The sequence below is a fragment of the Littorina saxatilis genome, linkage group LG16 (assembly GCF_037325665.1).
Source record: "Littorina saxatilis isolate snail1 linkage group LG16, US_GU_Lsax_2.0, whole genome shotgun sequence".
Lineage (NCBI taxonomy): Eukaryota > Metazoa > Mollusca > Gastropoda > Littorinimorpha > Littorinidae > Littorina > Littorina saxatilis.
This window is the reverse complement of record NC_090260.1, coordinates 37,456,677-37,482,134: the sequence shown is the minus strand read 5'-3', so window position 1 is coordinate 37,482,134 and position 25,458 is coordinate 37,456,677. Positions and strand designations below refer to the sequence as shown.

The window sequence follows — 25,458 nt, the reverse complement described above, 5'->3', positions numbered from 1 at the left end:
CTCTACACACACACAGACAGACACACACACACACACGCACATACACCACGACCCTCGTCTCGATTCCCCCCTCTACGTTAAAACATTTAGTCAAAACTTGACTAAATGTAACAAAAAGAGATGCTTGCCGACAGTCAGTGTGTGAGTGCGTGGTTTGTGCGTCAGCGGGGTGTGTGTGTGTGTGTGTGTGTGTGTGTGTGCGCGCGTGCATGCGTGCGTAGGCTACGTTCTTGCGTGTGTGCGTTCGAATGAGAAAGAAGAGAGAGAGAGGATTGAAGAATGAGGTCACGCTCTCTGTCACATGAATACATATACACACACTGAAGGCTACCTCGGACACGAACACTTGCCAACAACTGTGGTTGGACATGCTTTTGAAATGGAATATTTTTTCGACATGATTTCTGGACATACGAATCCCGCTGTGTTGCCTACTGATGTTGCGAATGATGAAGGTTTTGAGTTGACTGACCTTGAGGATGTATTGCATCAGGCGTTTATCGTCTCAAATTATATCCTTGCTACTTTTCAGGACGGTCAACTAATAATAATAATAATACGAATATTTATAACGCGCACATATCTCACCAACAGGCGACTCAAGGCGCACATACACTCATTCACACACACGGAGACTTAAAGTCACTAGCACACACACACCATCAACCATTAAAATATGTACAGTTATTCAGGGTGGGATGGGGTGGGCAGTGTAGAATGCATGGATTATTTGGAAAAAAGGAATGTCTTGAGTGCAGATTTGAATGATTCGAGGGACTGTTGTTGACGGAGGGGGAGAGGTAGTGTGTTCCATTGGCTAGGTGCTTGGAAAGAAAATGAGCATTCATGGTAACTTGGATAGTCAAAGTTTTTATTTGTTTGATTCCCATCAAAGAAACAGAAATGGTAACCATTCTTCAAATGGCGCTGCAGTTTTGATGTCATCAAGTTAATTCCTTTGCAGAATTGATTGATTTTCTCAAAAGCCATTATCAATGTGTTTATCAATTAACACAGGTCTGTTCATTTCTGTCCAACTGCAATGCAAACTCAATGTGGAGGAAACAAGGATTCATTACAAACAAGTCATCCCTGTACATCAACAGATTTATGTACCTCAATCAATACTGCTGGTATGAGTGACAGGAATCTAAAAGAAACAAGTCGCGTAAGGCGAAAATACAATATTTAGTCAAGTAGCTGTCGAACTCACAGAATGAAAGTGAACGCAACGCAACGCAGCAAGACCGTATACTCGTAGCATCGTCACTCCACCGCCCGTGGCAAAGGCAGTGCACGTGGAATTGACAAGAAGAGCGGGGTATTCGTTGCGCTGAGAAGGATAGCACGCTTTTCTGTACCTCTCTTCGTTTTAACTTTCTGAGCGTGTTTTTAATCCAAACATATCATATCTATATATTTTTGGAATCAGGAACCGACAAGAAATAAGATGAAAGTGTTTTTAAATTGATTTCGAAAAAAAAATTTTGATAATAATTTTTATATATTTAATTTTCAGAGCTTGTTTTTAATCCGAATATAACATATTTATATGTTTTTTGAATCAGCAAATGATGGAGAATAAGATAAACGTAAATTTGGATCGTTTTATAAATTTTTATTTTTTTTTACAATTTTCAGATTTTTAATGACCAAAGTCATTAATTAATTTTTAAGCCACCAAGCTGAAATGCAATACCGAACCCCGGGCTTCGTCGAAAAGTACTTGACCAAAATTTCAACCAATTTGGTTGAAAAATGAGGGCGTGACAGTGCCGCCTCAACTTTCACGAAAAGCCGGATATGACGTCATCAAAGACATTTATCAAAAAAATGAAAAAAACGTTCGGGGATTTCATACCCAGGAACTCTCATGTCAAATTTCATAAAGATCGGTCCAGTAGTTTAGTCTGAATCGCTCTACACACACACACACACACACACACACACACACACACGCACACACACACACACACACATATACACCACGACCCTCGTTTCGATTCCCCCTCGATGTTAAAATATTTAGTCAAAACTTGACTAAATATAAAAACAACCAAACGCAAATGTACTACTACTTCTACGACTCGTTTGAATGTAAAACAGAAATGTAACACTGTCTGTGACAATGACGGTTCTACGACTCGTTTGAATGACGGTATAGATCGAACCTTAACCCACAACTACGAAAATTTGTGTCAGACTTTTTTGAACAGGAAAATATGCCTCTGTTCAACAGTAACCAACACATGGAAGATGTTTTTGAAACTTACAGAAATGTAACACTAGCCTATCTGTGACAATGTTGCTTTTGAATTGAACCCACATTTGTTGAACAGGAGAGAATGTTCCTGTTCAACAGTGCCCAAAACACTGAATCTGACGTTTTTGAATCTTTTCTGTCATCTAACTGAATCTGACGTTTTTGAATCTTTTCTGTCATCTAACCCAATTGCTCATGACTTCATCGATCTTGAACATGCCTACTTTTCAAAGAAAGACAGACAAAGCGAAATCTGCATGTTAGCCATCTGCCTGAAATGGTCAATGCACTTTTGTAAAATTGTCACAGCTGTTATATGCACTTTTGTGAAATGGTCAGTGCTGTTGTGCACTTATGCAAAACTTGGTGCTGTGCTGTTAACATTTGAACAAAATGCATTTTGTTCAAATGTTTAGTGCAACTTGCTACTATATAATCGCTGTATGCGCTTTGTGGTAATAATGCACTTTTGTCAAAAGTTTGCCCTAAATGTTGGCACTATGCATCATTGTTGGAGCACCCTCCTGTAGTAGATGCACCATGCATAAAAATGTACTGTGAAATGTTTCGTGTAAATTATTGTCACAATAATGTTTTGTGCGCCCCCATGTATGTGTTCTGTGCTAATAATGCACGGTTGTGAAATGTCCGTACACATTTTGTGGCACTATGTAATTGTTAGTGCATCCTCCTGCGGATGCTTCGTGCTAAAATTGCACTTCCATTAAAATATTGTACGCTCATGTCAACTGGTACTATATTTTCAATTGTTTCTCTGTCAATTTCAGATGTTTGTTTCCAATTACTTCAGTATCTCCCTGTTGCAATTCCAGGTGATTCATTATGCATGTGCCAATCAGTTTGAGGTGTTTAATTCTGATTCCTGTATTTACAGTGTAAAATTAAAACTATTGTTTTCAAACATTCCTATGACACCTGGTAATGGTTCTGTGTTTTTTTGTAATTTGTATTTTGTTTTTCTGCAATAAATATTTGAAATGGATCTGAGACTGACTTACTACTTTTAGCACTCTTTTTCACCACATTCCCACGTACAGATATTGCAATATCAACTCTTCCTTTCTACCTGTTTCAAACAAGCTCTATTTTTTAATTAAAAAGTTTTTTTTTCTTGTGGCTGTTTGATCAATTATGGCAAGCATTGACTGAAATAAACCATTTATATATATATCCAGCACAACATGCAATTCATTAACTTTTGACCCTAACCTTTAACACTTCCCAAAATAAATCTTTGGTGGACATTGCATCGACGCTGTTCATTTTGAATGAACATTTTTCTTGTTAGATCAGTGGTCTATGCCGGCGCATAGTTGTGTATTGACTGGATCAATCGCCAACTCGCTGCGCTCGCGGTAAGTGCTGACAACCGGAAGAAAGCTGCATTCCGAAAAAAGTCACTTCCGTTTCGCCATTTTTCGATGATGCCAGAGAAGTGAACCATGATTTCAAGATGCCCGGTGCAAATTGTTGTATGCCTGGATGCAGCGTGAGCTCACTAAGATCTTCAACGCTTATAACTTTCCATGGTATACCAAACGGAAAAGCGGATGCCGAATGGAGAGCTGCTCTTCCACAAAATCAACCGTGCTGACAAGCTTTTCAACCCGAAGAATGCGAGGATGTTCCCGACATTTCAAAGAAACATGCTTCAAATACGGTACGTAAAAAAACTAGTAATATAGCGAAAATAAGCTTTCATCTGATTGTCTGTGCTGTGTTGTTTTGCTTGTAATGCTTCAAGTGACGAAGCTCTAGTAGTATCAATCAATCAGTGTGAGGCTTAGTACTTGTAGTAACTAGTACTTTTACAGCTCGCAGACAAAAAATAACACAATCGTATTCTGAATCATACATTGACAAAGGCGTAATTCTGAGCTATAATTATTAGGTAATGGGGAAAAAACCACTCTTTGTTCTTGTGATAATGTGTTTTTGAATATATTCTAGTAAACTTCTGGGTTAGAACTTAGATTTCTTTTGTTGTTTTACTCGGTCACTGAGTCAGTCTTGTTCATTCTTGACAGATTTGCAGTAGTGTGTTTTACTAATTCTTGTTTCTATTTCAATAGATCTAAATGTATAGGTCTGTTTAGTTAATTTAACTTATAATTTCGACTCAGCATTTTGAACATTTTCTTTGCATGTTTTTTTGCTGGGCCTACAGGCAAGCGAGCACTCATTCCAGGAAGTCTGCCAACCAACCATGTGCTACAGAAGTCAGTAGAAACACCAAAGACTCCAGCCAGGAAACCCCCAGTGAGTAAAAATTGCTGTTATTTGCCCAGTATAGTATGCTATTAGTGATACTGATAGTGATAATATGCTACTTGTAACTCTTTTGTGAGTACCGGTACATGTATACTGGGTGTTTTCTCAGTTTTTGTCCGCTGTCAGTGTGAGATTTATATTGTGGTATAACCTGTTTTTCTAGTTTCATGGTTTAGCCACGACACACTTTGAATGAGGGTCATCTGCCAGGCATTTAGCTGATTATCTGATAAGTGATATTTTTTAATTTGCTATTTATAAATTACAGTTATAGTAAACTAACACTGTCGCACAAAGTATGTGACTTTAAAAAAAGATTTGTTTGAAATCATGTGAGCTCTGTCCACTAGATGATGGAGAAGGGAATTTTTCCAGTTGAGTCTGCAACATGGATTTTTTCTCTCTCGGATAACAAATACAGTATGGTAGGAAAAATTTAGGGTTGGTGTGGCGATAACTTCTTCTTCTGCGTTCGTGGGCTGAAACTCCCATGTACACTCGTGTTTTTACGTGTATGACCGTTTTTACCCCGCCATTTAGGCAGCCACACGCCGCTTTCGGAGGAAGCATGCTGGGTATTTTCGTGTTTCCATAACCCACCGAACTCTGACATGGATTACAGGATCTTTTCCGTGCGCACTTGGTCTTGTGGTTGCGTGTACAGCAGTACAGGCAAATCCGGATAAGACGAAATTGAAGGGACCGAATTGTTATTGTGTCCTATCCGAAATTTCGACTTGGTCATAGTACAGTGGAACCCCTCTCTAGCGACCTTGAAAATGTTGACAAAAATCGGTCCTTATGGAGGGGGGTCCTTACAGAGGGAGGGGGCGGGGCCACAAAGAAAGTCACCTCAGATTTTCTTAAAAAAAGAAAACAGAGAAGTTTGAGTTGCTGACGACCGTTTCCTCAAGCAAACTGCTTCGATTTCATGTTTGACATTGTCGATGGTGTCCACCAGTTCTGGTGCATGTTTCAATGCAAAAAGAGTTAGTTTCTGAGCAAGCATTTCTTTACAGCAGTCCCTGCAATGATGAAGGCCCTCCGAGAAAGAGAGTGAAAAATCGGCCACCGTTCTCAGCATCGCGTATCTGTGTGTAACCTCTTTCATTGACAAGATACTCATAGAGAGGTGTACTCTTCCAAACAATTTCCAAGGATCAGTTGTCAGGGCTCAGGGTAGTCAGTGAGGAAGAGTGAGAGCGGTTTGTGTACAGTCCGACTGAAGAGTGAAAAGTCACTGCCACAAGATCGGCATGCAGTCAATAAAGCCAGACAAGAAGAATGATTATGACATGCGGCTCTATCTGCTGTGTTTTTTTTATTCAAACTGGTTTTCAACGCGTATTCTCACAAAGCATCTGCACACCTGCCTCTGCCTCTGTGCTGTGTTTGACGGTGTGGCTGCTTTCGTATGATGTCAGTGCATGGTGAGTGCGTTCACTGCCTTGTCACCACTTCCCCACTTTTTTCAGAATGTTTTCTTGGAGTTGGATCATTCTCCTTACTCCTCGCCCCCTCCTTACTCCTCGCCCCCTCCTAACTTCAGTTCATACTTTATTGCGTGCCGACTGACCAGTCGGTGTGGCGTCCGTGTAGAGAAGAAGGGAATAAGGTTACACAATGCGCTAGTGTGAGACGCCAAGTTTCGTGTTTCGAGTTGCTGTAGTAAATATAGAGTAAACTTTGTCTTTGGGACTGACTTTCTGTTGTGTGCTATCCGTCTTTCGACTTACGTAAGAGAAATCCCATTTCGAGCTCAGGGTACTTTGTACACATAGATAAAGAGGGATAATTCCGGACCAGAATTTCTTTGTGTGCTAAGCGAATTTTTGACTTAACCGTTTGTGAGTTAGCTGGATTTGCCTGTACCTGCCATATCCGGTCACCCATTAGTCATTGCAAAGGTGACCGCAAATATCAGGTGGCCGTTCATTACAGGCCCCCTCCTCCTCCAAAAAAACCCAAAAAACACGATCAAGTTTTCATGAAGAAAAGAAAGCGATCATCCACGAGCCGCCGATTCATTGTCTCTGTTAGTTTTGCTTTCGTTTATACATCTTAATTACAGTAAAACCTGTCTCTAACGGACACCCTTGGGGAATGGTAATAGTGTCCCTATTAGACAGGTGTCCCTTCTTCACAGGTGGAGGGGCCGGGGCAATATTTTACAAAGAGCACGTAAAATGAACAAGACACTTTTTGTCAGTCCTGTAGTATGTATTTATTGGATTGAACATGAGACTCACTGAAAATGTGAGTAAACAAATGATACATGTAGCAAACAACAACAACATCCCCCCCCCCCCCCCCCAACCTACCCCGTTCCCTACACACACTGTGCATTCAACCTTACGCAAGTCGGACGTCACAAAGCTAAAAATAGCTGACTCTTCATCAGTCATTCAACGGGAAATTCCGCAGTGTGTCTCGACCAAATTGGGTCAGCTCTTGTTTCATTCAGTTTTTCTAGTCTCAGCATAAATGCATGGAACAAAAATTTAGCTGTGTTAACTATTGTTTCCTTCGAACGATTGCTTACAAAGAGAGAGAGATCATCACGTCTTCTTTTTCCGATTTGATCCTCGCGATCTGTGTTTTACCACATCCCATCTCCTTCGCCACATCTCGGCATGATTGGCCGCTATCTAGTTTTTTCAAGGCAGCGACACGCTGCTCTAAAGTCAACGCTTTTCTTTTTCCTGCTGGAGATTCCATTTTCAAACACAGTAGTCTACTGTTGCTTTTGGTTGTGACTGTATCCACAATGCGGAAAAGCGAAAGTGAGCGAAGCGAAAGTGAGCGAAGCGAAAGTGAGTGAGCGAAAGTGGGTCTCCATCTAAACAAGCCACTGATTGGTCAGAAAAGGGACAGGACAACCAATCAACAACCATTTGTGCTACGGCTACGGCTGCCGAGCACTGACTGCATAACAGTCGAGTTTTCGAAGTTGCGTTTTTATGTACGTTGTGTCCGTTTGTGACAGTGTTTACACTTCCTACGGTCCGAAAAATCGTGTCCGCGTCCGTAAGTGGCAGGTGTCCGCCCGTTAAAGGTTAGTTATTGTTGAAATCGTGTTCGTGCCATGATAAACTGTCCGTATGTAGCAGGTGGCCGTTACAACAAGGGTCCGCTAGACTCAGGTTTTACTGTATTTGCGTGTTTAACTCGATCGTCCTGGCTAAGCTATTGTTTCGTATGTTTCTATGTGTGTTGTTTGGATTATTATATATGTATTTCAGTGTCAGATAAACAAGTGTTTCAAACTCACATCAGCTGTGATCGATCCGGAAGTGACTGCCGTAAATGTACATGTATGCGCATGTCTGTATTTACAGTTTGCGCATGCGTAAGTATTCATGTCGTCTGCTCGTGCTGTGCCGTCTGTGCACACAACACACACACACACACACACCACAGGCGCTCGCCCGCGAAAGTGACAAGTGGCCGTTAAGTGGCCGCTCCTGTCGAGTAAGAGGGGCACCTTAGGGCAAAAATCAGTGACCGTTGACCGCGTCAGACAGGTTAACGGCCATTAAGAGTCAATTATAGAAGGAAAACTCATTAGTCATGGGAAAGCTGGCCGCTCCGGGTAGGTTCACGCCCACGAAAGGGCCGGAAATGGAAGGGACTACTGTACACACGAAGGGGGATAAGTCACTAGCAGGTCTGCACACAAGTTGACCTGGGAGATTGGAAAAATCGCCACTCTTAACCCACCAGGCGGCCGCAGCCGGGATTCGAACCCTCGACCTTCCGATTACGAGGCCGACGTCTTACCACCCCGCCACAGCGCCCGTCGTGTGGCGATAACAATAAAGATATGTCATAGTGACTTGACTAATTGATTTGAATTCTGCTGCAGGTCAGTTGCCCCCCACCTCCTGCTCCTGACCCGGTTGCGTACTACAACTTCGAGGAAATACGACAGGACACCCTTCAGCTTGCTGCACCATGGTGTCTCTTGGAGAACAGCAAGGAACAGATACAGGTGGGAATAACCGAAGCCAGCCAAGTGAAACTGTTGTCCTCTACGTTATGATTACGTACTCCAGCAGACATCAACTTGTGGTCGACGTGCGTGGGTTTTGCTCAAAATACGTAAGTATTCGTCAGTGTTTGGCTTCTCGAATTAAGTTTCAACTTAATCTCTGTCTCGAACCACAGGCGGAAGGTATCGTTCACTGGACCACTACTTACATAGAAAGACTATACTGAACGAATCGTCGGTAAGCTTACCACACTGTCATACTGTCATACTCATAGTGATATCACTGATACATTTGTACAGGTATTAAAACATGGCTGTTTGCTGAAAAAATCGTTGTGAAAAATTGTAATGTCTCTGAAGTTTGATTCAGTCCGTCATTCATTTTGATGGGAAGTCAACCCTTGGTGAGGCTAATACTAATATTGTTTTGATCTGTATTCTGCCAGTGCCATTGCCAACTGCCATTGTTGTTCTTGTGGAGTTCTAGAACAAGCTCTGGTTTGAATGACCAGCTAAAATTAATGCTAATAGTAAATAAGTACATTATTTTTGCATTAGCGGGGTATACAAAATATTTTATTAAAAAAATACCGCATGGTTTTGCTTGATCAAATCATTTATCAGCTAACAATATGCTTTTATTTCAGTTGGACCTGACTTGAGCATGATTCCGTTGTCTCCGCAACAACAGCTTGATTGAGATACAGGCATGTCCAGTTTTCAGCAAGTGCAGGCTGAGTGTGAAGATCTGATTGCTGATCTAGACACAACATAAGCTGCTTGACACTATTCCAAGGTAAGCGAGAAGCTTTGAAAATAGTTACTTTAATTCAGTAATGCGTAATTATGTATGCAATACTCCTGCTGGTGAGTTCACTACAAACAGGTACTACATTAGAACTAGAAGAATAGGTTCCACAAGAACATTTCTGACTGTTGATGCCACTAAAACTCTCGTTACATCCTGCATTCTGTGTAGATTAGATTACAGCAAATCCCTTCTCATAGGCTGCCCTGACTCCACTCTCCAACCCTTGCAAAAAGTACAACACTCTGCAGCACTCCTCTCATGAAAGAACTTCACTGGCTTCCTGTGTCTCAACGTATTAGGTATAAAGCTGCCTGCTTCTGCTACAAGATCATCTCTGAATCGGCACCTGCCTATCTTTCGGAACTGGTCTCCCTCTACACTCCCTCTCGCACCCTTCATTCTTCTGCTGATGCTCGACTTCTCCGTCAAGGTTGCTTTAAACGCAAGGCTCATGGCTTCCGCACGTTTTCATATCATGGCCCTCAGTTATGGAATTCACTCCCCTTTCTATTACGTCACTCTCCATACATTTCATCTTTTAAGTCCAATTTGAAAACTCACTTGTTCCAACAACATTACGGATAGTTCCTTAGGCCAAACAAAAAAATAGTCTGTTTACGGTAACATCGGCCCAAAAAATAGGGTCGGTAGGTCGGGATTTTTTTTTTCTCCAAAAAACATCAAATTATTTTGCCAAAAAACAAACTTTGTTTTAAAATTTTGATTTTTTTTTTTCCCCCCAAATGCCAAAAAAAAGTCTAGGGTCGCGCAAAAAAATAGGGTCGGTCGGGATACCGTAAACAGACTTCTTTTTTTTTGGCCTTAGCATAGAGTCTGGGGATGTGAGATGTGCATGATGTGTTGTTTGAATCTGACAGTGATTGTATGAATTTTTTATACACGTATTGTTGTCACGCGCTTTGAACTTCTGATAAGGCGCTTTATAAATGCCCGTTATTATTATTATTATTATAAGTAGATACACACTTGTAAACTTATGTTAGTTTTCACACGTGAGCATGAAGTGCCTTTATGAGGAATGTATAGTGGCTTGCAATATTGAATTTGAGGGATGTTTGCAGTTATGTAATATATTAGCACAGCTCAGTTTTCTTCAGGGTTCCGTGAGAACAGTGAAATTCTCCTTTGAGGACTGAAAAATATCTTGGATAATTGGTCTTAATTGGGGGGGGGGGGGGGGGGGGGGGGGGGAGATTTAAAACATAAGTACATTCACATGTGTTTTTCATTTTCACTGTGTAAAGGTGGGGAGGTCCTTCTCTACTTGTTTCTTTGTTTTCCCATTGACATATATTTTTGTTCTTGTCTATATTTTTTACATAGGTGCTGTCCTCATCCCCAGCCGACTGTTTCCGCTGAAGCCGTGAAGGATGCTTCTTCATGTAGGCGTGGACATCTTTTTCGTCGCCGTGCAAGGCTTCCAGTTCCAGTACCATATAATTTTGTGAATACTCTGGGGACCTGTCATCAACTTTGGAAGGACGCTTTATTTTAACACTTTGTACCCCATCTATGTTGACCAAGATTTTTTAAGCCGAGACCAGCTGTGCTGCAGCAGGTCACTCAGAATTGTAGAAACTGTATCAACAGGCTAGAATCCTGGCGTTAGATCAACGTTACAGGAAGCGACTGAAGCTAACAGTCTAAGCAGGATGCGGATATGTGCCGAATGATAACAGATGCAATGTACATAGTGACTGTGTGTACCTGGGAGACAAGGAGTTAAGACCACATCTGAACTGAGGATTTAGTCTCTCCATAATCAAACGCTGAAGAAGATTTCAGAATGAACTTTGTTAGATAAATTATGGTTGTTATGATCGTCACATTTTAGGTCCCCCCCTTCCCCCCTTTTCAAACTTCCCCGCTTTTCAGACCTTACATTTTTGGATTTTCTGTTCACAACCTGTTGTACATTTACCTAGATATTAAGCAGATTTCCTCCTTTTTAAGACCAGCTTATTTTTTTTATTCTTGGAGGCCTGAAAAGGGTGTTTGGAAGGACACTGTATTTGTTTGTTCGAAATTCAGAATTCAAATAATTCTTCATCAACGAGTTATTACTGCCTCACCATAGCAGTTAGGCCAGTCTTACTAACTCTTACTTTTATTAATGTGCCGTGATGCAAAGACGTTGAGCAGTTTTCAGATGTTTATGAATCTAGGGCTTTCAAAATTTACTGACATACAATACAATACAATACAATAAAATAACTTTATTAATCTCTAAAAGAGAAATTGCATTGCTGAGCTTTTGTGTCCGTAATAATAACATACATAAAACATTCAAAAATAAACATTTGTTCTTTGTCATGCATACATTCTTGTGTTCTTATACATTTCTTCATGTTGGACTCCATGACATCCAAACATGAAGTTCAGTTACCCCTTTTTAACTTTGAAGGTCACATTGTGGGCGAATTTTTAGCAAAAAGTTGGAACATGGTATGACTGTTCTTACTCACAAGGGAAGTGATTTTGTTATTTACTGATTTTCATTTTGTGTGGCCTTCTTTCACCCATTTAATCATTCATAAATGTTCATACCCAAGGGAAGTAATTCACATATATCTATGGCCAATGTTTTCACAGGGCATCTATAGTGTGGATGAACACTGTCTCCACTCAAAATAGTCCTTTGCTATTGTACATTGTGAATCAGCATTTTTGTTTTTGTCCTGTTTGAATAAAGTGCAATCATTTTACAACCAAAGTGTTAATGTTAAAGATGTTTACATAATGTGTGAAGGATGATGCATTTGAAAACTAATATTGTTAAATGTAAATTGACCTGTGACAAGTCAGCATAGTGCAATATCCAAGCATGAAACCCGCACACAATTCCCAAACAACATGCTTTCTTTTCCACAAAATTCCATCCAGTGGAAAACAATTATGTGAACGTCATAACATGGTGTTTTTTTACATTAATAATCAAGCCTTACACCAACTAAAATGGTGTTAATAGGCATTTGAGCAAGTTTTAACACCAACATAACATGGAGTTAATAGGCATTTGAGCAAGCTTTAACACCAACATAACATGGGGTTTTGCATGTTATACCAGCAATAACATGATGTTAATCACATTACAAGCAAGCTGTAACACCACCAAAACAAGCAGTTTTGCAAGTTAAGTCTACGATAACATGATGTTAATCACATTACAAGCAAGCTGTAACACCACCAAAACAAGCAGTTTTGCAAGTTAAGTCTACGATAACATGATGTTAATCACATTACAAGCAAGCTGTAACACCACCAAAACAAGCAGTTTTGCAAGTTAAGTCTACGATAACATGATGTTACTTGGCGTTAAACCAAAGCTTTAATGCCATCAAAACTTGGAATTTTTGCATGTTACAGACATGCTGTAACATGGTTTAACATGATGTTTTGACCGTCGCAAAACGCGCTGAAATTCCAGGCAATTTCGCTGCGATAACTTCAACAAAATCCAATCAAAATCTGGCGTTGTCGTGAACACCAAAATGTGATAAACCCATTGAAACTTGAAGTTTTGTTGGGATTTTGAGTAGTTTTGTAAGATACAAAACGCCACTTTTCGCCCAGTGTAGGTTAAGCCTATTTTAACATACTGGAAACTGGTAATCTTCCAGTAGGTATTAATTTAGTTTTACTAAAGCCTGCTGGGACACAAGTAATGGGTTAGTGCATTTGTAAACAGGAATCGCTTGACAAGTGGCCCCCTTCATCCCCCCCTTCCTCGTCCTGATATGGCTCTGCGTAGTCGGCTGGACGTTAAGCAACAAATAAACAAACAAACAAACAAACATCTGCAGGTTTTATTAAATCTTACATTCTTATGTTATAATAATTATGAAAGTCACGGCATTGTACATCAAAAAAGAAAGTTGATTTGGCTTGCAAATCTCATCATGCCATATTTAATCTAGCATTTTCCTGGAATATTGTTTTCTTTGATTTGATTTTGACAGACTGTGACACACCTCTAATGAGGAGTCTTAATTTGAAAAAAAAATTCAATCTTTATCTATTAGGGCAAATTCTGTTGAAAAGCTCTTTTTATGCTATTTCTTTGATTGGTTTTTGACAGTGTGGCTAAAGTGTTAAGCTGTCGGCAAAAATCTTATTTTAAGTTGGTTATTTTTATTTTTGTATTTGATTTGCTACAATGAGGCAGTATTCCAGGGAACACCCTAATAGAATGGGTTTCTGAAAAATGATGAGGTTACAATTTATGCCTCCAGTTCTTATGTTGAACAAGGCGTGTGTGTATGTTTTAATTTTTAATTTCTCAGAAATTAAAAGTAATTACTGTTACAAAAGGGCAGGTTTGTACATAGAAAGTAAAAAGACTTCTCTTCACTCTTTGGGATAATAGAGAGATTAAGAAGCACTACCACATTCGTTTCGTTGGCATTTTCGGTTGTAAAACGTCACACCTTTTTGAGTACACGTGACTTCCGATCTCTACGAACAGAAATTCGCTTCGCCAAGAGAAACGAAATTTGTAGAATTGGTCATTCTGACGAAAGTGACTTCGGTCGCGTTTTATATTCGAATAGTCATAAAATATGCCTACCTTGTGTAATCGATGTATGCTCTGACATCTTTAGGCGCGATTTATCATTGAAATGTTTTTAAAAATCAAGTTTAAAAAGCCGTAAAGCAGGCTTGAATTGGGTAAGTGAGTGACTGAGCAGACGAAAGAAATTTCAAGATGGCGACCCAAACATCAGGCCGACTCAACTTTTCAGTCGGCTGGTCAAGCCGCCTAGAGGAGAAAAATGCATGAAGCAGTTAAAGTTTATGATGTGTTGAGTTGTGGCCTGAGTATCTGATGCGTTTCAGCAGAAGTGAGGCAGCTGGTATTATCTGATCGACACTTCTGAACCGGTGCGACCAGCGAAACGAAATTCTTCTGTCCTCTTAACCGCTGTACTAGCGACACATGGTGTTCCCCCGCCGAGTGTCTTTTGCAACCACGAAAATGCCAACCATATGAATGTGGTAGCCCTTCTTAAAGTCTCTAATGTAAAAAAAAAAAACTAAAAAAAAAATGAGAGAGTATGATTGTAATGTTCACTAAAATGCATGACTTAAATTTTAGTTGCTTTGCCTTGAGAATCTCAGCATGTTATTTGTAAGCTAGAATTTTGCTGAAATATTAGTTTCTTTGATTTTTGTTTTGTTTGTGTTATCATTTTGCTTTGTTTATTATTTGATTTGCTACAATTAGATTTATTTGAGTGAACACCCTGTCAGAATGGGTTTCTGAAAAATAATGGGGTTACAATTTCTGCATCCTATTTTCATGTTAAAATAGACGTTAGTATGCAGTTTTGATTTTATCCAGCTTTTTTTCTGTGAAATTATTTGTAATACTTATTAAGGACAGTATTGTACATAGAAAGTAAGAAAAGAAAACACAACTCTTCACCCTTTGGGATATGTACGGTTGAAATGCAAAACTTACATTTCAGTTGACTTGGCTTGAACATCTCGCTGTGTTATATTTTAGCTAGAATTTTGCTGAAATATCATTTTCACTTTTTTATTTTGAAGGACTGTGTCACACGTCTTGGCGGGAAAATCTCCTATCTTAATACTGTGAGGGGAAAATCTGTTTAAAATTAACTATATTTATGTAATGTTTCTTTGCTGTTTGAAAATATGTAACTAAAGTGTTCAGCGGTCAGCAAAAATCTTATTTTAAGGTTTTTTTGGTGTATTTGTTTGATTTGCTACAATAAGGGTGTGCATTCAAGTGAACACTCGGCCAGAATGGGTTTGTGAAAAAGAATGTTACAGTCATGCATCCAATTTCTATGCTGACATTTTTTTGCATGGGTGTTTCTTTTTTTAAATAAACTTCAATCAATCTTATGTTTTTAGTGATAATGTGATAATGTGTATACACATTTAGGGCTGTTTTTCAGTATTAATAACATGTTCTGTTTGATTAAGGGTATTCAGCTGGTATTTCCTTGTTTTTACTACCTATTTTATTCATGTTTTTATTACTTTATTAGTGGAAGAATCTGTTGTAATGTATGTTTGATGGTGTATGCTTTTAATCAAGCGTTGCTGACTATGAATGTAGATGTAAATGCTTGTATAACTGTGTTTGAATTTTAAATGTGTCAAGCGCAAAGAGCATAATTGTAAAGTTATGATGTTGCGCTATATAAATGCTCATTTATTATTATTATTATTATTATGTTCTGTGAAGCTATTTTTAATGTAACTTTTTGTTTGTTTGTTTCTTTTTTTCCCTTTTTTTGGTAGTTTCCTACTATTCACAAGACACTAGCACTCTTTAGTGGTGTTTTTTTCAGGTTAGATTCATTTTTATTACAGAATACATTTTGCCAAGCCACTTGTACTTCCTGTTTTGTCAGCTTATGTCAGTCTTGCATCAGTCAACAAGAAAGTTAACAGGGAACACCCTAACAGAATGGGGTTCTGAAAAGTAATGAGGTTACAACTTACGCCTCCAATTCTTATGTTGAAATAGACGTGTGTGTGCGTTTTGATTTTCAATCTATCTTGACGTGTTCTGTGAAATTATCAGTGATCATTACTACAAAAGGGCAGTATTGTACCTAGAAAGTAAAAAAACAACCAACTCTTCACTCTTTGGGATAATGTAATGTTTACTGAAATGCACGACTTAAATTGTAGTTGCTTTGGCTTGAGAATCTCATCATGTTATGGTTCATCATGTTCAGTTACTGAAAAAAATATTAGTTTTTTTGATTTTGAAATGCCATGTTTTATCGTTTTGTTTTGTTTGTTTTATTATTTTGTTTTGTTTGTATTTGATTTGCAACAGTGAGGCCTTATTTGTGAGTGAACACCCTTTCAGAAAGGGTTTCTGAAGATTAATGGGGTTACAATTTTCTGTTTTGGCAGCTTATGTCAGTCTTGCAACAGTCAACAAGGAAAGATTGCTCTTGTGTGTGAAAAGGATTTAAAAAAAAATATTCTATTTAATTGTTTTAATTTTTTTGTTTAGCATACTGTAATGTCATGGATCACAAGTAGATGAAACTTTTTGACGAAAGAAATCTCATATGGTTTGTTGTTATTGTTGGAGTTAGGAGAGGTACTGCTGTATAGCACAGAATTGTCCATGATCCGTTCGAACGATTCAAGTGTACTCAGTATACTTACCTTTTTTTCTTATGTTGAATAAAACACACCACGAAAAACCATGGATGCAGTCTGTACTCATTTCAGTGTGTGATATCACAATGGGCAGCAAATGGTTCTATATCTTCCTCCTCCTCCCCCTCCCCCACACACAGATCTATGAACAATTTCCACATAACACCTGCTGCGAACTGGACACGAATCCCAAAACTATTTGCTTTTCAAAGTGTTCATAGTAACCTGACAAAAAAACATACTTACCTTATATTGGCCAGTTGTCAAGATTTGTATTTCAGGTATGAAGCAAATATTTTTCGGGTTCGTGTTCAGTTAGTCAAATATGGAACATTTGGTTCTATTATGTGAACTGAAGGATTTATGTAATAATCATCATCAAACACAATCTAAAACCTACAAAAAGAAGGCAAAAGTCAAAGTTCTTGCATGATAACAGATCAATTATCCACCCATATCCTTTGGGGTTTATGGAAAAGAAAGTATACAATCATTTCTACAAATACCACAGTATTAATTACAAGAATATTTTTTGCACATTAAAATGCATACATAATGCAAAATGTTCAAATCAGATAACTATACAGTCCACACACAAAACATTCACACACGTTGGACCAAGGGAGACCCCTAACGCGTAGGATCTTAAAGGTTTTTAAGAGAAAAGACTGAAGTGTATAAACCCAGGTGTCTGTGTTTCTATAACATGTGTGAACCCAAATGTCAGTGTGTTTTGTGAATGTGTGTACGAACCCAAAAGTAGGTGTGTTTCATGTCAGGACAAAATGGGTTCACAATTCTAGAAACCCATTTTTCTAAAATGCCCCATTTTTATTTCTGTGTGTGCTTGGCTTGTTTTTTATTAATACTTGACCAGGACCTGTTCATGAATTCACCTCACATTCCTGCCTTTTTGAGCCAAAGCTTGAGTTTGAAATATGGTAAGAAAGTGATGTACCCATTTGCACCATGTATTGCAAAAAGCCCCATTTTGACTCAAATACAAGCATGTGTGTGTGCATGTGTGTGTAGAGCGATTCAGAGTAAACTACTGGACCGATCTTTATGAAAGTTTACATGAGAGTTCCTGGGTATGATATCCCCAGACTTTTGTTTTCTTTTTTTCGATAAATGTCTTTTATGACGTCATATTCGGCTTTTTGTAAAAAGTTTAGGCGGCACTGTCACACCTTCATTTTTCAATCAAATTGATTGAAATTTTGGCCAAGCAATCTTCGACGAAGGCCGGACTTCGGTATTGCATTTCAGCATGGAGGCTTAAAAATTAATTAATGACTTTGGTCATGAAAAATCTGAAAATTGTAATTAATATTATTTTTTTTATCAAACGATCCAAAATTACTTTTATTTTATTCTTGATCATGTTCTGATTCCAAAAACATATAAATATGTTATATTCGGATTAAAAACAAGCTCTGAAAATTAAAAATATAAAAATTGTGATTAAAATTAAATTTCCGAAATCGTTTTAAAAACAATTGTATCTTCTTCCTTGTCGGTTCCTGATTCCAAAAACATATAGATATGATATGTTTGGATTAAAAACACGCTCAGAAAGTTAAAACGAAGAGAGGTACAGTAAAGCGTGCTATGCAGCGCAGCGCAACCGCTACAGCGCTGAACAGGCTCGTCACTTTCACTGCCTTTTGCACTAGCGGCGGACTACGGTCATTGTGAAAAAATGCAGTGCGTTCAGTTTCATTCTGTGAGTTCCACAGCTTGACTAAATGTAGTAATTTCGCCTTACGCGACTTGTTTTTAATTCAGGAGAAGATGAGGATTACAATGCAATCATTTTTACATTGTGTCAAGTTTTGACTAATTGTTTTAACATAGAGGGGGAATCGAGACGAGGGTCATGGTGTATGTGTGTATATGTGTGTGTGTGTGTGTGTGTGTGTGTTTGTGTGTGTGTGTATGTGTGTGTGTGTGTGTGTATGTGTGTAGAGCGATTCAGACTAAACTACTGGACCGATCTTTTATGCAATTTTACATGAGAGTTCCTGAGCATGATATCCTCAGACAATTTTTTCATTTTTTCGATAAATTCTCTGATGACGTCATATCCAGCCTTTTGTAAAAGTTGAGGCGGCACTGTCACACCCTCATTTTTATATAAAATGGATTGAAATTTTGGCCAAGCAATCTCCGACGAAGGCCGGACTTTGGTATTGCATTTCAGCTTGGAGGCTTAAAAATCTTATTTTTCATCGTTTTCTGATTCCAAAAACATATAAATATGTTATATTCGGATTAAAAACAAGCTCTGAAAATTAAAAATAAGAATTATGATTAAAATTAAATTTCCGAAATCGATTTAAAAAAAATTGCATCTTATTCCTTGTCGGTTCCTGATTCCCAAAACATATCGATATGTTATGTTTGGATTAAAAACACGCTCAGAAAGTTAAAAAGATTAGAGATACAGAAAAGCGTGCTATTCTGCTCAGCGCAACTACTACCGCGATATTCTGGATTGTCAATTGCACTGCCTATGCCACGAACGGTGGACAGACGATGCTACGAGAATACAGTCTTGCCGAAAAAATGCAGTGCGTTCAGCCGTTTCATTCTGTGAGTTTGACAGCTTGACTAAAATGTTGTATTTTCGCCTTACGCGACTTGTCATATAATTATGGTAGTAAACATTGGATTTTAATGTCAACCTTAATCAGCAAACTAATAACCTACGTTTTCCAATTTAAGATGCAATCCCAGAATCACACACACACACACACACACACACACACCCACACCCACACACACACACACACACACTCATGCACGCACGCACGCACGCACGCACACACACACACACACACACACACACACACACACACACACACACACATACACATCACCACCACCCTCGTTTCGATTCCTCGTCTATGTTAAACAATTTAGTCAAAACTTGACTAAATGTAAAAAGTGTTCAGCAGACAAAAGATATATGAGTATGGCATTCGCGTGGTAATGTCAGTGTTCGATATTCTCACAGTTGCCAGAAGATTCATTCCGCTTAAAGGCACAGTAAGCCTCCCGTAAACCATCACAAATACTGTCAGGCTTGTACACACAGTACAAACACCCTTTCATTTAAACACTCACCGCTTGAGAACATCCTAGGTGCCCTCCGTAAAGAACAGCAATTTTCAAAGAATTTATTTTTGCGTGGTTCATCTTACCCCACCTGAGCCAGCGTGAACCCGTGTGATCCAGTTTCTCTTGTAGTCGTCAGTTAGTAATTTGAATGCGACTCGATGTGAGCTTATCTGCAATAGCACGTTATTATGTACCTCTGACTATGCACGAAACAAACGGCTGTGGTTCACAAGAACTCTAGCGATGGCTTTTGACTGTTCAGAGGAACTGGCGATAGGCATAAACCGTCGTCTGCTGCGAGAACCACGACCTTGCGTGACCCTGCTTCCGGGCTTTTCTTTTTTTCAAACTTTCAAAACTTTGAATTGTACTGATCTTGTCTTGATGAAAAAAAGAATTCTTTTATGATTTAAGAATGTTTGTGTAACAAGCTGTCAATAGACCTTTTTCACTTAAATTTTGGCGCATGCGCTGTGAAGTTTGTCAGATCTACGGGAACTAGGGGGCAAAAGGAAAAATCGACAACGAGGCTTGGTGCAAAGTCAAGTGCGGAGACGACGAGGCAAACTGTTGTGTTTGCAACTGCAAGTGCAACAGTGGAATGAAGAAAGAGAAATACGGTGGACAGAATTTGTCATTGTATGGCTTTCCGATGGGTGCAAGTGCGAAGGCGTAACAGCGAAGGACGCGATGGGTGCAAGCAATCCGACGACAGGGGTTTGTCGTGCCATTGAAAAGTCTGCTCGAGTCACTTCGTGTCTGGCAATCAGTGGCACGGCTATCAGCGATGCCAACTACGTTGACTCCCGACGGTACCCACCCTTAACCCCTCCCCACTCTCTACCTCTCTCTCTCTCTCTCTCTCTCTCTCTCTCTCTCTCTCTCTCTCTCTCTCTCTCTCTCTCTCTCTCTCTCTCTCTCTCTCTCTCTCTCTCTCTCTCTCTCTCTCTCTCTCTCTCTCTCTCTCTCTCTCTCGCATGATACCGTATATACATACACGGATGTTTTTCTGTGTGTGAGTTTGTGTGTACGATACCGTGTGTACGTATGCGTTTGTGCGTGCGTGTGCGTGTGTGTGTGTGAGCGGTGTGTGTGTGTGTGTGTGTGTAATGAAGAGAGAGAGAGAGAGAGAGAGAGAGAGAGAGAGAGAGAGAGAGAGAGAGAGAGAGAGAGAGAGCGAGCGGTAATTGAATTTGGCTTTTACCGAATGAAAACTATTGTCAAAAACAGTGCATTAAGAACTAAAACCAACCAACCATAAAATAAAAAGCACCCTCCATCCCTTTTAACTGTCTCTCTCTTCTGCTTTCTCGCGCTTTTTGTGTCTGTCAATCCCCCCCCCCCCCCCTCTCTCTCTCCCCCTCTCATTTCATAAAAGAATTTAGGAGAGAAGAAAAGGTTTCAATATCCTCGGTTATACCTTGTGTCAATATTTCCATTTACAAATATATGCAATAACACTGTCTTACAATTAGGCAAAAACAAAGCCCATTTTTTTTTAAAAAGATCAAAATCCGAAAGAAACAACTGAAAATCATGCAGAGACTTTCTTCCGAGAATTACAAATCTCTGGCAAATTGAAAGGAACAACAAAATATTCCTTCAGAGAGAGCGAGAGAGATAGAGAGAAGAGAGAGAGAGAGAGAGAGAGAGAGAGAGAGAGAGAGAGAGAGAGAGAGAGAGAGAGAGCTCAGAACTCAGAATGGTTTATTATTAAGGCCACAGAGAGAGAGAGAGAGAGAGAGAGAGAGAGAGAGAGAGAGAGAGAGAGAGAGAGAGAGAGAGAGAGAGAGAGAGAGAGATGCAGAGAGACAGAGTGAGCGAGCGAGTGAGCAAGAGAGAGAGATAGAGAGAGATAGAGAGAGTCACACACACACACACACAGGCACACACACATACACACACAGGCACACACACATACACACACAGGCACACACACACACTGACACTGAAACAGACAGACACACGCACACACATACATACACAGACATACATATACACACACAAACCACGAGTGAGAGCGAGAGACTGAAAAAATGAGAAAGAGAGAGTCGTCAGTAAGTAGTGGTATTGACACGTAGCGATAATGACACGTCGCGCTTAAAGATGTAGTGCTGTCGACACGTAGTGATAATGAACGAATGATAGCGACTCATCGACAAATTATTTGTAGCACTAATCAACGTAGCGATAGCGGCACATAGCACAAATGACACGTAGGACAAATGACACTCAGCACAAATGACACGTAGCGCTAGCGATACGCACCCTCGCTTATGCAGGGGAAGTTCGCCAAGTCTTTCGTCCATATACCACCAATAACCGTTTACTTTTTGTTCATGATTTTGAACAAGATAATCCGTTTTCTTGCAGAATTTCTCAAAGTAATCCTCTGGCAAAGTAATCTTTGAGCATCGAAAGTGAAAGAGGTATTTCAGGCCAGGCACCTATTGCCCCCTAGTTCCGGTTATCAGAGAGAGGCTGCCGTGCCCTAAAATCTGATTGGTCGAAACGCTGGGGGCAAAGGTTATACGAAAAAGGTCTATTTATTATTTAGATTTTAAAAGTTAGGTCCGGAGCCAAAACGCACCACGGTCCGATTGTCTCTGAGCAATCGGCGCAAAATTAATTCTTAAAAAATTGCTCGCTCTCTACGTAGGCCACTTAGGATGTTCCCGTTTGGTGAGCGTTCAAATGGAAGGGTGTTTGTATTGTGTGTAAAAGCCTAGGATAAAAGCCTGACAGTGTCTGTGATGGTTTACGGGAGGCTGACTGTGCCTTTAACTCTAACTTTGTTTTGTTGCAAATGTGTCTATATTCCGTACCTTTAATTATAAGATCCTTATAAGTCTAACGCACGTTTAATTTGTTTCAGACGGAGTTTCTTAACGCCTGGTTTCCTCGCCTGGACACCCAACCCTACATCATACCTCCCGTCCACTTCGACACCGTGTACGTCAAACCGGTAAACCTCAGAGGAGGCCATCCCATCAAAGTTCTGAGAACTCAAGAGGAACAAGAACAGGGACAAGATAAAAGGGCCAACAAGACTGTGAAGATAGACAGAATTCTCAAAAAGATCCACTACTGTTTGAGTCACATAAAAACGGAAGCAGCCCGGCAGGGAGAACAAATAGTTATTATGTCCCAAGCCAAGTGCAGTCTCTACGGTGCAAACTCTACAAGCCTATACACTGGGGCAGCGGCAATGAGCACCAACAGCAGTGACAGAGAGACCCTAGACGTGAGGGAGGAATTTGTTGACCTGCTGGTAATCCATCGCCAGCAGGGCATATTGATGGCGGCAACAATACCAAAAACAGAAGAAAACCCCGAGACCCTTCAAGGGGACATCAGGAAGGCTGTTGACTACCTGGAGAAAGCCAAGAAAGTTGTTGAAGATTGCGTTGTTAAAGATTGCATCGTGAATGACGTTACGCCAAAGCCCGCGATCGCGATTCACCGAGCTATTCTCCTGCCTAACGTCACTAGAGACTGTCTTCAGGGCCAACTAGTCAAGATGAATGATGTAAGACACACACACACACACACACACACACACACACACACACACACACACACACACACACACACACACACACACACACACACTCACACACACACACACACATACACACACACACACGCACACACACACACACGCATACACACACACACACACGCATACACACACACACACACACACACACACACACACACACGCACGCATGCTAACACGCGCACACACACACACACACACAGAAGCCGTATATATATATATATATATGTATATCTATATAGAATGACGTCAAGAGCGAGAATGCATAGAAATTACGTCATGAGCAAGGGAGATCATCCTTTACTCTGTGTGTGTCTCCACCGCCTACATTCCAACAAGGAATTTTGAAAGCAGGGAGCACACTAGAGGTAATGGAATAGGTGGGGGGAGGGGGTAAGAATTAGATCTAGAAAGAACTCTTCACAGACAGAGCCGATTACAACACTGAACAAGAATAACCCGAGGAGAGTTCTACAACCTCAAAGGATTGAGAATTCACCGAAATGCATTTATAGTCCAGGCATCTTAGCCACTTTAGTGAAGGGAACGTTGAAGTGACAATGACTAGGTTTAAAATGTCCCTTATCAGAAAGTTCAACCTCAGTCCTTTGATGTTTATTAAACACATTTTCATATAAAGTTGGCGCTTCATATGGAAAAGTGGCTTTGAAATTGACCCTAATCCTTCTTTGGGCTCTGTAAATGTCGTTTGGGGCTATGGTTGTAAAACGGTATCTACTGGTCACCCCAATGTATAAACTGAAAACTCTTTCTGCACCAGAACACGCAGAAAGGATTGTATCTGCCTGATGTCTGATGCTTTTCAAAATCCCCAACCACTAACACCTTCAAAACGGACATTAACTGACACTGTTGTTTTTCCTTACTATTTTTCCGAGACGTCGTCCTGTTGTGTATTTAGCTTGCCACAACCTCATACATGGTCCTAAAAGTTAAAGTTGAAGAAAATACTAAAGATAAATGAACAAGCTGACGCAGTGTCATTCGCACCGTGAATCCCCCCATGGGAACATACTAAAGTCTGGTTCCAAATAGGCTCAATTTCCTTCTATTTCTTTGTATTTCTGCCTCGTAGGGGTAGGGGTGTTCAAACCAAAGGCACCTTTAAACCAAAATTCAAATCACACATCTTACAATACTAAGACACTCAGCAGTGAAAGGGTGTCTGCTGGTAAAATATTCCAAACAATCCTAAAAGTACTTCACTACTAAACGTGCTTTTAAAAAGAGCCGTTATTTTTCCCTCTATAATCAGTATTGTGTTTTCTGCGAACATGTAGTCTATTTAGATGGTTGTCATGTGCACATGAGTTGCTGAAGCGTTTTCAGTTGGGCATATGTCGAAAAGCAAAGAATTAGCCCTTTGAAAACCATCAGAACTGTCACACAAAAATAACATTTACCTATCTCACCAACTGACCAAACATAGGGCTTTTCCTTATGTATTATGTATTGTCGTGTTTTTTGTAGCATACTTGTGAAAACAGCCACCACTGTTGTAAATGATACTTTAAAGAGCATTATTTCATTTTTACAGTTGAAGGACAACCTGGACTGCCGTATATTACAGCTGTTTTACAATCAGCCAAAATTTTCTTAACAAACGTATGTTAAGAACAACTCCCATAGTGAAATTGAAGGAAAACAAAGTGAAAATCCCCCTGCCATAGAGGAGCTAAAGAATCAACAATAAACGACTGCATGGATAGCTTGATGCACGAATGCATTGCGGACATGTTTGTCTCCAACCAAGAGAAAGTTCCAAAAAATCCCTTTTGTGCTTCTTATTATACAGTGACGTCAAAGACAGCCTTTTCTGCTGTTCATACATTCAGGGGTTATGGTTACACTAAACGACGTAGTTGTAGCCATACTGCCATCCAGATTTATTTTTTCCTTGCGAGCAGTCACAGGGTGTTTGTGCTGTCTGCCAACCGTTAGATGACCCCGCCCAAGTCTGTTAAGGGACCGTTTGACCGTTATAGAACGCGTCTTTTTGATTTTTTGGCACAGTTGGAAACGGTTGATTTTTATCCCTACCATTGTTTCCAAACATTATATAGGAATGTTTTGTGAACAACGGATAATAGCCGCTACTCGCATGTGTAGCAAAAGTGAGCGTACATACTCACCCTGGTCGTCCAGCCGTTGTCCGTTGCCCGTCTTTATCTGTCTGTACTGAACATTACCTTTGGATTTTTCTCGAACGCTATGAAGTGAAG

General features: G+C 39.9%; 2 protein-coding genes across 3 annotated transcripts in view; both read left to right on the top strand.

The window, feature by feature from the left end:
- Positions 1-25,458, top strand: part of LOC138951015 (uncharacterized) — a 172,776-nt gene that overhangs the window by 134,405 nt on the left and 12,913 nt on the right. Inside the window, exon 5 of the mRNA XM_070322709.1 lies at positions 22,532-23,185. Within this exon, the coding sequence (XP_070178810.1) occupies positions 22,532-23,185 (654 nt within the window). The remainder of the gene's footprint in view (positions 1-22,531; positions 23,186-25,458) is intronic.
- LOC138951019 (uncharacterized) lies at positions 3,452-12,091 on the top strand. Of its 2 annotated transcripts, none has more exons than XM_070322712.1 (5): positions 3,452-3,944; positions 4,452-4,543; positions 8,421-8,546; positions 9,194-9,342; positions 10,702-12,091. In XM_070322712.1, the coding sequence occupies exons 1-4, from the start codon at positions 3,767-3,769 to the stop codon at positions 9,206-9,208; spliced, it is 411 nt and encodes a 136-aa protein (XP_070178813.1). In that variant the 5' UTR covers positions 3,452-3,766; the 3' UTR covers positions 9,209-9,342; positions 10,702-12,091. The 2 variants fall into 2 exon arrangements, 1 of the variants encoding a protein (XP_070178813.1); XR_011450931.1 differs by having other exon boundaries at positions 3,463-3,944; positions 8,421-8,656.